Source organism: Oryzias latipes, chromosome 8 (assembly GCF_053564925.1).
Source record: "Oryzias latipes strain Hd-rR chromosome 8, Olatipes_Hd-rR_3.1".
NCBI classification, from domain to species: Eukaryota; Metazoa; Chordata; class Actinopteri; order Beloniformes; family Adrianichthyidae; genus Oryzias; species Oryzias latipes.
Genome location: NC_136244.1, coordinates 15,387,579 through 15,401,677, shown reverse-complemented (window position 1 = coordinate 15,401,677; position 14,099 = coordinate 15,387,579). Strand labels below are relative to the sequence as shown.

General features: G+C 43.1%; 1 protein-coding gene and 1 non-coding gene across 2 annotated transcripts; both read left to right on the top strand.

The window, feature by feature from the left end:
* The first annotated feature begins 501 nt into the window (after positions 1-501).
* On the top strand, positions 502-14,041 carry srebf1 (sterol regulatory element binding transcription factor 1). The gene is made up of 19 exons (XM_004071693.5): positions 502-895; positions 4,102-4,644; positions 5,685-5,860; positions 5,942-6,082; positions 6,153-6,371; positions 6,538-6,652; positions 6,860-7,017; positions 7,190-7,367; positions 7,511-7,695; positions 7,777-8,038; positions 8,242-8,408; positions 8,631-8,799; positions 8,905-9,013; positions 9,119-9,228; positions 9,944-10,076; positions 10,221-10,386; positions 11,055-11,264; positions 12,020-12,131; positions 12,504-14,041. Exons 1-19 carry the CDS (start codon positions 790-792, stop codon positions 12,722-12,724), a joined length of 3,480 nt encoding a protein of 1,159 aa, XP_004071741.1. The 5' UTR covers positions 502-789; the 3' UTR covers positions 12,725-14,041.
* mir33 (microRNA mir-33) lies at positions 10,643-10,736 on the top strand. Its single transcript, NR_107120.1, has one exon. It is a non-coding gene; the product is annotated as a microRNA mir-33 (primary transcript).
* Positions 14,042-14,099: the final 58 nt, after the last annotated feature.

The following is a 14,099-nucleotide window of genomic DNA, read 5'->3' as shown; positions in this document are numbered from 1 at the left end:
ATGTAATCACTAGATTCGTGGCTGTGACGTAGGATCACCCCACTCGTTTTCCGAGATTCCTATTGGTCAATTGTACTGGTTCTACAGAAGGAGCCCTCGCTTCGAGTCAAACAAACTTGGCTGCTAGTAAGGTGACGCCCATGCATCCGCTGATTGGCTGTTCAAGGCAAGCCTACAAAAAACAGGTACATGCTTTTTTTCGTTAACTTTCAATTTGGTAGAATATATTTGTGAAATTAATTTCACAAAAGTGGATTGTTGTACTTCAGGACTACTACAAGCGTATAATTATGTAGTTTTTGAAATATCGTTACTTATTCAAACTGTGTAACTTTAACAGTTTAACAAATGTTGATTTAAAAAAGTATATTTTGTAAAATAGTGACTTTTCTCTTTATAGTCATACTATTTTGTGTTTAATCAAAACAATCACAAGAAACGAGAACGTGAGAATCCTGTGCTCAGTCGCTGATAGGCCGGTTCATGTGTCAATCATCCACCAGTGGGGCAGGGTTCCTTCGGCTTCCACTACAAGCATGTTCGTGTTGAATGAGCTTCAGTGTTTGTCTCGGTTTGACAAGTTTCCCAGGTTTATTATGGTGGCAGGATTGAGTAGATAGTTGACACATGAGTAAAAACAGTTGATTGACTGGAAATTGCAGGTTACGTTGTAATCCGATACTCGGTCAAATGTAGAGATTTAAGGGTGCCATTTTTTTCCTCTTAAAATTTTTGGACAACTAGGCAAGTTTACACTAGAGCAGAGGTAGTTACATTACAACCGTAAAGATGAATCGCCTATCGTTTGATGATGCTTCGTTGGATAACCTGGATCCCACGCTGTCGCTAAATGACCCCAGCGATATCGACACGGCCCTCCTGAACGATATTGATGGTAAAGAAGATGCGACATGTTTGTGTTGTTAACCAGTTGTGTAAATGTTTAGACCAACATACCGCTATGCATTAACGTTCTTTACAGCGGTGCAAGTTTATTTTTACTGAGTTTATTTGTTCTGTTGATATAAAGTGTTAAACAGAGTTAGAGAACCGAAAGTTTGCAGGCTTAATTAGCTGTCGAATATTCGCTCAGAAGATTGGAGAAGCTACCGACGTTTGCCATCTAACTTACAAGTACTTTTAAACGCAAGATGGGACAATACATTGTGATGTTACTGGGGCATTTATACGTTTATCATACTATATGAAGTGGTGCAGTAAATCAAAAACAGCCATAAGCTAATAGTTTAAAGCTAACGTGCTGCTAAGTGGTTGTGAGTTGGCCACGCCCCCAGCATAATTCACAAGCAGGGGTTACTGTCGTTCATTCCTCTTTGCTGAGTTCAGGTTCCCCACTTGACCGAGTTATTGTTCTGTTTTTGCCGAAATAAAATGTTGTCATGGCTGATCATCATATGAAACATTTAAACGCCACAAACAATCCGCTTGTTAAACTGCCTTGCTATGCTCTTATTACGAAGATTTGTATTACCCGTAATTTTCATTACAAATTGTGTAAACCGACTTTATTACGATAAATCTGAAGCAATTTCTGGCAATTTACTTGTAATAGCAAATATTTATTTTTGATAGCGACAGACATGTAAGATGATAAGGTGGTCTGTGTAAACAGTGTTTGGCAATGCATGTCTTGCTAAGGTGATCCCGAAAATCTAACCGACAGTAACCCTCGCGCGGCTGCTCGATAGTAACCTCTCCTGAAGCAGCTCTCCCTCTCCTCTGTGTCTTGGGCTGATCGGCATAGCAAGTCTGAGAGGCGCGCTGTGATTGGTCAGGAGCGATCACCTCATGTGCAACGCTGCTTTAAATCCAGACGGTGTCCACTCTCTTATATTAGGTGTTCATTCATTCCAAATAGATTTAAAAAATATTTTGTGGGGAGAAAATTGTCTTTTGTTGAAGAATAAATTTAATTATATTTATAATAAAGGTCACCTTTTAATAATTCCTCAATTAAACACTATTTAGGTGATGAATCCGTCCGTCATCGTGCAACCTAAATGACAGTAGTTGCAAGACTAAAAAGAAGCACGTGGTCATTTTTCCCCAAAAAAAGAAAAAAAATAGCCAAGTAATCAGAAATAATATTAACTATCAAACAAGAATGCATGAAAAAAAAATCACAAGGAAGAAATCACTGTTCCATCTTTAAATTTAAGTTCTGTAATTGTCAGCTGTTACCACAAGTCATAACTTTGTTTTTATTTATTTACAAAAGAAGAGGAAAAAAAGAAATCAACCATAAGAAATTTTATATTTATATACTATTACATGCAACACTTTTAAAGAAAGGGGAAAAACACATTTTAGTCCCACTCCGATCATCTTGATTTATTTTAAAAGCATTCACATTGGTCTTTTTATCATGATTATGCCGTTTTTAGCCAAAATCAATAAACTTTTGTTGTTTTCTAGGACATAGTTTCTGCAAAGCAGCTGTAGTGTATTAGAATTTTGCCTCTTAGCTGAAATCTCAAAGCTGTTGGTGCGATGTAAGCCTGCCCACACTTCCCAATAGCCCTTTGTTTAGAGACTCTCTCCTGCTATCTTACAGCCCCTCAAACCCCCGACCTAACATTATTGGGGCTATCCTGCTGTACATTTTTGACCCAGATGCCAGCTCAGACGAGGAAAACAAAGACCTACACTAATGGCCTGCCATAGGAGCTTCTGTGTCACAACTACAAGTTTTTTCAAACTGCATTTTATTTCATCTGCTCCTTCATTAGAGTGGGTTAAAAAGCTCCCTATTTTATTAAATTCATTAAAAAAAAGTGTATTTCGTTTTAATGTTGAAAATATTGTTGGCTTTTGTCCGCTCAACAAAACAACTCCCTTCAACAAGCTGCATCGTTCCATCACTTGGGTTTCTAAATTATAATTTTTTTCACAAATATATCCGGTTATTTGAAACTGTAAATATTGTTTTAGTTAACTTTTGTCAAATATTAGGTGATCTATGGTTTGATGAATCGTTATCAATTAAATTAGATAAAAATAAGTCATTTTATTCCTGAGAAATTTGGTTGTAGAGGTCCCTGTGTCTACGTTTGTTGGGCCGAATCCAAATTCTTCCATTACCCCTGCAGTTATGGCTCATCGTGAAACAAGTAAAGCAACGCGTTTCTTCTCCCCACACATGTGCGATGCAGATTGCCCTACTGACGGAGGGATAACTAGCCCTAAGCTAGTCCCTACCACCTCTCCACTCAAGAAGCATTTTGGACACCACTACAGCTTCAAATGCCCCTACAGCTGGAGGGGAAGAATTTACATTTTATTTTATTTTTTTCCAAAGACACTTCCCCTAGTCTCAACCTTGTTGGTGAAATTATTGAGTTATGCAGTACGAGTAAAGTTAGTACTAAATTACTTTTAACGCTTATGAAAGCTAGGAATTATTTGAATATTCATGTTTTGCACCTGATGTGTTTCCCTTTTTACGCATTTAACATACAGTTTACCAAAAGCGTTCCAAGTGGTCTTTTAATGAAGATTAGGCTGTTTTTAGCCAAAAAAAAGTGTGTTGTTTTCTAGGACAGAGCAGCAGGAGTTCATCTGAAACTCGCCTCTGAGTTGTGGGAGGGGCTGTGGCCGCGGAAATAGACCTCCGCTCGTTTGCCGTGATCCCTTTGTTTACACGCTCTACCGCTGGCTTACAGCCCCCCATAACCCTAAGCTAACATTACTGCTGCAACAAAAATGGCGAGCAATATCAACGCTATCCAGCCGTGCAGTTTTGACCCGGAGGCCAGGTCGGGTGAGGGGGAGCAGGGAGACTGAGAGCATTTTCACATTTTCATCTGGCCCTGATTAACCACAGTTGGAATAATAAATACTCAGAAATGCAGTTTTAAGCTTCAATTCTTCTATACATGTCCTCCATCATGAGAAAAATGTTACAAGAACATGTTAAAAACACCAAAAACACAATCTTCATTGGAGTGGGTCTTTAACGCAAACCTTTTTTCTTTTTTTAGTGCTGCCTGAATGCGATCTTAATGTTCTGTTTTTGTTTCCCATTTGAACTGACGAGTTCTTGAAGATCGTTAATGGACTTTTTGTTTTTGTTTTTTACAGACATGCTGCAACTCATCAACAACCAGGAAATGGAGTTTGGAGGACTTTTTGACACCCACCCTTTTTCTGGGGGGACTCCCAGCCAGGAGGTTTCTAGTTTATCCCAAACCATCAACCCTGCTGCCTCCCCAGCAACCACTACCACGCCTGCCTCATCGACCTCCTCCATCCTAAGCAGTAACCCTCACCTGGACGCTCTTCTGGGCCCTCCCATCACACGGAGCTCTTCCACCCCTGACAAGGCCTTCCAGCCTCCCACTTTCCAGCAGTCCCCCCTGGCCCAGGTCCCCAGCACGCCTCAGAGGCAGCAGCAGCCATCACCCCCCCCACAAGCTCAGAGCCTCAAACAACCTCAAGCGGAACAGCCCCAAGTCTGTCCATCCAGCCCTGCTCAGGCAGCGTCGCCGGGGCCAAATCCAGCGCTCAGCTCCTCGCCGCAGGCAGTTTACGCCTCTCAATCTCCACCTGCACCTCCGACTCCTCTGCAGCCTCAGACACCGTCTCAGAACCAGACCATCTACAAGATCCAGCATAATTATACAGGTAAGTCTATTTCAAAAGGCAGAACAGGAAATTATAGCTTGAACAATTGAGGAACTGATTTAACTTTGTAGAACGGTTGCATCATGGCTTTATTGTTTTATAGACATGTGCAGTATTCTTTATGTTCACTATATACATGTTATACACAGCCTTCACTGTTATTTCACCTAGAGTTTTAGCAATTACTTTTTATTGATGGCAGACTGATTTCTTTGACCAAGCGGAAACCTTTGCCGACACAGCATTTATAGCACCCTGCTTTTGGAATTCTAAGAAATGAACACCAGTTGTTTGCAGTAAAGATATTAAGATACGAGAGGGTTTGAGTGCCACAGTTAGAAATAATAAAGTTATTCAAAGCCCATTAGCGGCTCAAACCAGAATAACTGGCAAATAAAGGGAATCAAAGCACTTCTCTTTGCTTTTTATTACATGAAATGGATTTAAACCAATATAGAGAATGTTCAGCCTGTTTCTCATTGTTGTAGGCAGCATTTCAAACCAGTAGAATCATTGTGGTCACAACGTAAAGGAGGATTTCATGTCTAATTAGTGGTCAAACATAAAATAAATCTGATTTACATTTACTTTTGTTGGACGAGAAATCTTTTCATTCCAAGGAGTTGGAAACTCCCCAACGTGGCTCAATTAGGCAAAGTTTAGTTGTATCTGATAAGAAATATGAGGTGGCACACTTAAAGTTGTTATCAGGCATCTATAAAGATAGAGCAGGTTACTTATTTGGCTCAAGAAAATGCCTGCAGAAACATCAAAACCCATATGCTACTAATGTAAAACACTCTTTTGGTGAAAAATGAGACATTTTGTTGTTGAGAAAAGGATAAAATAGTGGCTTATCTGTTATTCCCCTCTAAATCTGAACTGCTGTAAAAGTGCAAATAAATCAACTGTTAAACCTGTTTATTTGAACGTGGGACATGCTTAAAGGAACAGCAACGATATTGATGCTGGCGTGAGTGTTTCACAGGATTGTAAGAGCTGTATTTGAGGGGGATTGGAGCTTTTCATATGTTTCCCAGCTGCAAGTCCAATCAGTGCGAACACACCTGCTCCGGCTCTGTCGTCCTCACCTCCAGCCGTCCAACCAATGACCATTCAGACCCAGCTCCATGGGCTGACCACTGCCTCTCCTCTGTTGGCCGCCTCAGCAAGCCCCCCAACTCAAGCCATTGCGCCTCAAGTGCAGCAAGTTCCCGTAAGCCTGGTAGTTCTGAGTAAACACCAATTTCTTTTGGCGAGTATTTGCTTATTTTTATCGTGGCGTGTGGGTTTTCAGGTGCTTCTGCAGCCCCAGTTCATCAAAGCAGAGTCGGTTTTGCTCACCACCCTGAAGCCCGAGTCCTGCATGGTCACCACTGTGGCCTCTCCCACATCCCTCGCTACCACCACCAGCCCCATTCAGAGCACCGCGCTGCAGGTATGTGCCTCGTTTTAAACGACCCCAGAGACGCCTAAAGGTGTTTGGACTCACCAATCTCGTGTGTTAGGCCTTCGTGGGTGGGGGCACTATACTGACAACAGTGCCAGTGATGATGGACACCGAGAAGCTGCCCATCAACCGCATCGCCATCGCCGGCAAGCCGTTGGGGCATCCTCACAAGGGGGAAAAGCGCACGGCGCACAACGCCATCGAGAAGCGCTACCGCTCTTCCATCAACGATAAAATAGTCGAGCTTAAAGACTTAGTAGCTGGCACCGAAGCTAAGGTAAGAAAAAGGTTTATCACAGAGAATCATCCAGGTTTTGTCTTCGCTTGCACCACTTAATTTGAAGAAATGTTGAGGTCTAATACTTAAAAAAAACCAAGACAATTTTAGCATTTAAGTTGACATTTTTATGTCCGTTTTATTTTATTGTGCCTTTTTTTTTTAGCTTAACAAGTCTGCAGTACTGAAGAAGGCGATTGACTACATCCGCTACCTGCAGCAGGCCAACCAGAAACTCAAGCAGGAGAACATGGCTCTAAAAATGGCTGCCCAGAAAAACAGTAAGTGCTTAAATACTTCTGTCGCTTTTCCATTTCTTTCTCTTCTCTGAGAGTAAGCTCTTGTTGAAGCCAGTTAAAGCGCCTGCTGTCCTGTAGTGGAAAAAATGGAAAGTGGCTTTAAATAGAAGTGTGTTTTGAGGCTTTCATGCCCTGTGCCATTGATTGCCCCCTTCTCACCCGTCTTTGTTATTCTGGTCTGCTCTCCAGAGTCTCTCAAGGACATTGTTGCTATGGAGGTAGTTGAACAGGCCGAGGTGAAAAATGAGCTTCCCACCCCACCGGCCTCTGATGTGGGCTCCCCGACCTCTTCCTCTCACTGTGGCAGCGACTCAGAGCCTGACAGTCCAATGGGGGAGGACACCAAGGTGTGCTGCACCCTCTTATCTTTTCCTAGTCACATTTTTTGGTTGGCTGTGTATCCTTTATCATAGCTGATTAAAAAAAAATGTCGCAGTAAATGAGTTGCTTCTTTTTAAAAATATTTTTATTTACGTCTGATTACTGAAATCTACTTTCCTGTCTCTGCCGCCATGGCAGCCAAACGTTGGCATGCTGGATCGCTCCCGCATGGCTCTGTGCGCCTTCACCTTGCTCTTCCTCTCCCTCAACCCGCTGGCGTCTTTGCTCTGCTCGTCCAGCAGCAGCTCCGCTGGAGCCAATGGAGACATCGGCGCTCGATACTCGGGCAGGAATGTTCTGGGTGTAGATATTCCAGGTACTGATAAGGTCCGACGATGAAATCCTCAGTAGGATTTGTACCTCCAGTTTATTGGGCTGTGTCGGATCACCTTGATTTGGTTCATTATAATGTTTGGATTTATTTTAGGAATGAAATGATATTGTATGTGCTTCTTTCAGCCGACTCGTGGAGTTGGATGGACTGGATGCTCCCTACTATTCTGGTGTGGCTGGTTAATGGTATTCTCGTATCAGGAGTTCTGATCAGACTGTTGGTGTATGGAGAACCCGTTACCAGACCACACTCTGGATCATCCGTTTTCTTCTGGAGGCATCGCAAACAAGCTGATCTGGACCTTGCTAGAGTATGCCAAAACAAGTACTTACTCATTCATGAATAACCAATCAAATCTAATGTTTATGTTTTGTTCTTCATCACTGTGCAGGGAGATTTTGCTCAGGCCAGTCACAACCTGCGAACATGTTTGAAGGCTCTGGGCCGTCCTTTGCCCACCTCCCAGCTGGATTTAGCCTGCGCAGCTCTCTGGTCTTTGCTAAGATTCTGCCTCCAGCGCCTCTGGGTCGGCCGCTGGCTGGCTGCTCGGGCTGGAGGCCTGCGACCGGATCGCCCCCTGCAGGAGGACGCCTGCAAAAGCAGTCGAGATGCTGCTCTGGTTTACCACCGCCTGCACCAGCTTCACATGACAGGTTCGCGAGAAGAAACACATTCAGATGTCATTTAGAAGTGGTAATTCAGTTTTCTACAAGAGCCAAAAAAATCTTCTGATGTATGATATAAGCGTAGACACAAACCTATTCAGTTCCATTAAATAACATTGCTCAATAAATTCCAACAGGCATCCCTCCATCTTTTGTCAGAGGAGTCATTGTCCTGTTTTCTGCCCCCACAGGTAAACTTAACGGCAGTCGCCTGTCTGCAATGCACATGGCTTTAAGTGCGGTGAACTTGTCCGAGTGCGCCGGTTCCTCTCTGCCTGTCGGCACCCTGGCTGAGGTCTACGTCTCTGCAGCTCTGCGAGCCAAAGCCAGCTTGCCAAGAGTTCTGCATTTTACCTCTGTGAGTGATGTCCACACGGAAGAATACTCTTCTGCCCTTTGTGTTGGATTCCAATCTAGTCAAATAGCTGCAGCCTTAAACTAGTGGAGTTTTCTTTTTTATAAACATAAGCACACTTTTTTGAGTGGCTTCTGAGTGTGCTAAATGACTCAACAGTTCCCATTTCAAACAAACGGAACCACAATCTTAGAAAATGTTTTTTATTTCCATTTTTCCTGACAGCGCGTGTTCCTGAGCAGCGCCCGCCAAGCCTGCCTGTCCTCCAGCGGCAGTGTTCCCCCCGCCATGCAGTGGCTTTGCCACCCGCTCGGCCACCGCTTCTTTGTGGACGGGGACTGGGCTATCCGCAGCACCCCGAAGGAAAGCATCTACAGCCAAGCTGGGAACACTGGTCAGTGACTGCTGAAGCGCCAAAACGCCCAAATGTCACTGAATGGACTCTGCTGAATGCACAGACCTGTTTGTGTTTGTAAACGCTCTGTTGGGGCTCTTCCAGTGGACCCTTTGGCTCAGGTGACCCAAGCGTTCAGAGAACACCTCCTCGAGAAAGCGCTTTACTGTGTGGCCCAACCAGATGAGGAGAAAAGTCCTGGCCAGGAGAAGGGGTAAAGGAAAAAATACATTTTCTTTTGTCTTTTTCCTTCATCCAGCATCAATGAAGTTTGGAGTAGCAATGATGCCGCATAATCAGAGGACGTTTCTGTTCTCAGAGAGTATGCTGACGCTCTGGAGTATCTCCAGCTGTTGGTGAGTGCATCAGATGCAGCTGGCGCCACCTGCCAGTCTTTTGCAATCGGCTCCAACATGGCGACCGTGACTGGTAGGTCCCATCCCAAGATCTTTTTTTAATTTGTTACATATGCTACATATATTAACCTATATTAATAACATATATTTTCCTTTCAATTTCATTAAAGCTTGACTGATTATTTCTGTACGACTGTCAGAAAATAAGTGTTGCAGTTCCAAAAAAAATCCATTAAAGTTCTCATATAAGTTTTAGGATTTACTTTGCACTGGGTTGAATTGTTTCTGCTAAAGTGAGCTGAGACTTGGAAAAAGAAAATGCTAATGTTAGTTCCCTCACAATATCACAGTTCACCTTTTGCTGTTTCACTGAATTTTTTGGGTGCAATTGTGCATGCTTTTCCTTTTTTAAAATTTTTGCTGCGCACTTTGTTCTGCATCCTGATTGGATGCTGACCTTGTCAATCAAACTCCCCTGTTCCTATTGCCTGTGCAGAATGCGTTCAGTCAGAGAATCGACATAGATTTTTGATCGCGATCAGATCTTTGTTTTTAATTCTACATTACTGAATTACAATTTTTTTTAACAAAGTTTGAACTTCAGAGTTTAACAAGAGTGAAAAGTGTGGAAATGTTCATATCTGTCTAGTGTAAAAAGTGTGTACTGAGGAGTTGTAAAGCCTAAAAACATCTGTAATCCTACTTTGCAGATTTCACCCATTGCAAGTTCTTTTTAGAACTTAACCTGTAAACTTTTCTTTGACCGTTTCTTTTCTCCAAATGTCCAGGTTGTGACCCCCACTCTAAGTGGTGGTCCTCAGTGGCTGTTGTCATCATAAACTGGCTCCAAGGAGATGACGCTGCAGCAGAGAGGCTTTACCCCACTGTTGAGCATTTGCCTCGCAGCTTGCAGAATGCAGAGTGAGTTAGGACCCTGAACGGTGCATCCACGCCATTGCACAGCTTTCATCAGCTGCTGCCGCTGCTGGGATCCTTATATAATTGAAGAAATTGTCTCTGGTCTGATTTTAATCTTTATTTTTTGTCTCCTTCGTTTTTTAACAGGAGTCTGCTGCCCAAAGCCTGTTTGAATACATTCCGAGCGGTCAGAGCTCTTCTCTCCAAACCCGAAAACTGTCAGCAGAGTTTGTGCTACATTGACAAGGCCAGCGCTCTGCTCCGAGACAGTCTCAACTTAGGACCGCACTGCCACAGCTCTAATTTAGACAAGGTACCACAGACTTAGATTTACACACCTGACTCAGATTGAGGGACGTTTTCAAGAATCAGTCAGTCCTTGATTGAGGGGAAAAAAGAAAATCAAGCACAGGATCATTAATCAAAAAAAGTAATCCCCTCTCCTCCACACAATCCTTTTCTTTTCCTCCTTGAAACAATTCTGCTGTGTGATACTGCAGTGTCCAACCCTGTAGCACCGAGCAGATGGTGGTGCTGGTGGAGGGGTGTGTGCGTGTGTGCGCGCGCTTCGGCCAGAGCTGCAGTGCATTGTAGTTGCATTGCATGTATGTTTCTCAAAGTGCAATGTACCTGCAGTGCAACACAGAGCTGGACCACAAACTGGAGAAGACGCACAGGATGATGGGAGTTCTGGCCGTTAATCCTGTCCAGGATTTCAGAATCTGCTAAAAATCCCATGTTTAGTTTTTAGTGATGGTTTATAAAAAGGCAGTTAGGGTTTTTTTTTGTAGTTTGCTTTGGGGTTGAGACGAATAAACCAAATTTTTATTTCATTCTGTGTTTTTATTTTTATTTTAAGGCAGTCATATACTTTTAATACAAAGTCTACATTTTCACATTTTGGTGTCTAGATCCTTTTTAAAAAAAGGATTTGAAAACAGGTCTATATTTTTGCACTAGCTGATGCAAATTCGTTCACAGGTTACAGAGTTGCTGATTTGCGACCTTTTGCTGGTTTTGAGGACAAACGTCTGGCACGAGCAGCACAAAAGTCCTGTGGCGCCGGGGCCGACGGCCAGCAGCGCCCCTTCAGGACCTCATCAGGCCTCGCCACCAGAGCTCCAGGGCTTTCAGCAAGACCTCAGCTCCCTGCGCAAGCTGGCACACACTTTCAAACCCGCAATGCGAAGAGTACGTAAACCACTTTCTTCTAACTGCGTTAAACTGCTTTTATGCTGGGTTTAGTTTTAGAATTGCTTGTAAACCCCCAAAGAATCCGGTTTAGTCTGTTGAGCTGTGTCAGGTTTTTTTCTTGCAGTGTTCTAAAATGTCTTTAATTTACAAAAATACATAAACACGTCTTAAAAAAAGTCTTGAAAAATACATTTCAAGGTGCTTTACATAAAAAGATGAAATAAAAAGACTTGGACAACAATCCAATCATGCAGTAAAATCAAAATATAAATTGTTAAACTAAGATTGCAGATAAGACTCAGCTGCCATATTGTGAGCAAAAAGGAATCATTTTAAGCCCTTTCAAAGTAAAAGCTTGTCCTAAATCTTAAGGAAGATTACTCTTAGTGTGGCTTGAAAGGCTCTATATGGCACGGCATTGTACGGTAAGGTAGAAATCTGTTGTTTAATGGGATTTATGAAGACTAAATGAAGCAACGAGGAGCATTTCTGTAGAAGCCGCTTGCTTCAACTTCCTGTGAATATTCACGGCCAATCCATGGTGCAGTGCTGTGTAGAAACCAGTGGAAAGGTGCCATGGCACACATGCACTCACACGCCCTGAGGCGAGCGTTTAGCTGTGCCGTTCAGCAGGCTTCAAAGGCTCTCTGAGGTGGAGCTAAACACCCAGTGTGAGTCATCATCACTCGCACCCCTCCCTCCGCTCTTCCTCGCCTTTGCCTCTCATCTCTCTCATCTTCCTCTCTCTGCAGCTGTTTCTCCATGAAGCCACAGCCAGGCTGATGGCGGGAGCCAGTCCCACCAGAACTCATCAGCTTTTGGATCGCTCGCTGCGGCGCAGGGTAACACCTGGAGCCAAGACGGGTGTGTATAGAAACCACAAGATGGCTCTTCAAGCCACACATTCTTCAGGTTTTTTTTACAGTTATAGACAGTAATCTAGTTTCTAAAATATCCTTCTCAGTGGTATAATTTGTTATTTTGTGTAACAAAAGTCTCACATTTTAGGATCAAAACAACATAACGAATGACCATTAAAAAAAACAAATGCAGCGCTCCAAATGAGAGACGGGATTGTCTTATTTAACAATTTTTGACCAGCTTTTAAGGCAACCCTAGCACCAATTAATTGCTTTAATAAGATTCCTCTAAATGTTTTAAAAGTGCTCATCAATAGTTGCACAGCTGCTTAAATGGAAACGAAAGAGATTCATTTTGATCTGTTTGTCTGTGCAGAGGGATGTGAGACGCGGCCCGGTCAGCGGGAGCAGGCGGAAGCCGTGATGCTGGCGTGCCGCTACCTCCCCCCCTCCTTCCTTTCAGCGCCGGGCCAAAGGATGGGCATGCTTGCCGACGCCGCTCGGACCCTGGAGAAGCTGGGAGATAAGAGGACCCTCCACGACTGCCAGCAGATGATCATAAAGCTGGGAAGCGGCACCACTGTCACCAACAGCTAAAAGGAAGAAACAGCGGGCAGGGGGAGGCTTGCACAGACTCTGTACTTACAAAGATGTGACCAGACAGTCTCATGGAGCTACTTCAACATTTTTTACTGTACAGATTCATATCAAAGTGGATTTCATTCATGATTTGTTCAACCTCAGCTCCAAATCCAAGAGCACTTCCAGGGTTCACTTCTTTTTTTTTTTACGATGAGTATTATAAAAAAATGTGAAACCCCTTTTCCTTATTTTGAGCTCTTGCAAGTGATTGCAGTGCCGCAGTTTGGCCACAAAGAGGCGCCACCGCATCCCTGAGGTTGACGGTGAGGCACTGAAGTGTGCCAGATTCTGCATTCTGCGTGTGTGTGTGTGTCCCCACCCCCCACCCACCCAGCCTGCTTGGCAGGGATGCACCTTCCACAGGGAGCACAGCTCGCTGTGTGGGAGTGGCAGGCTGAACTGACTGGCTGGCTGGGTTTGAGGTGAGGTGTCTCTTTGTTTGTGGGAGAAAACACAAAAAAAAGCCCAGACCAAACTCTTTGGTCCCGATACGAGCTTGTACTGTGGGGATTCACTCCACATGCTGTTCAAAGACTTTAAAAGTCCCTAAGTGACGGTATCAAAAACAAGGTGACCCACTGCCTCAGCCCCATGACGCCGTCTGCACTAGGCCTGTGAGGCTGCTTCTACGACGTAATATGGCTTTATGAAGTTATTTTCAGAAAGGTCTCGTGTCTGTTTTGCTGTGTACATATTTTACAACGTATTTATAATCCACATCAACTTTGAGTAATATTTTTGCATAAACTGAGCGATAAATGCTTATTTTTTTCCCTCTGAGCGCCATCAACTCACCAAGACCACAGCCTCTGACTCATTTGACCTTCAGAGCTGTCAGAACGCCGTTTGCAGAGTTAAAAAAAAAAACATGCGTGGAAATCTCTGAGACCTACAGCACAAACGTTCAAATGTGAATGTCAGTAACCTTGCTTTTTCCCAGATGAGGTTCACTGCGGAGTTTTCTTTCTTTTATTTTTTTCCAGAAACAAAGCTTAAAACTCGTTCTTTCAATCAGTTCACTCTCATGTTTCATGAAGAAAACACAAACCAAAAAAAAGAAAAATAATAGTTAAAGGAAAAAACTGGTGGTATTTCAGGACCGCAATGGTTTTTTTGTTTGTTTTTTTGAGTAGCACATCATAAACTGACATAAAGTTGAAATGCAGTCATTACTTTAATTCCTGGATTTGCTGTAACTTAAATCATTTCTTGTTGTCTGCTTTCATGCTCCTGTTCTGTAAATATTAAATCATTTTGTAAAGAAGACTAAAATGTTTCCTGTCTTGTGGTAATTTCATAATTATCATTATCTCCTAAACAGTAGCCTTTT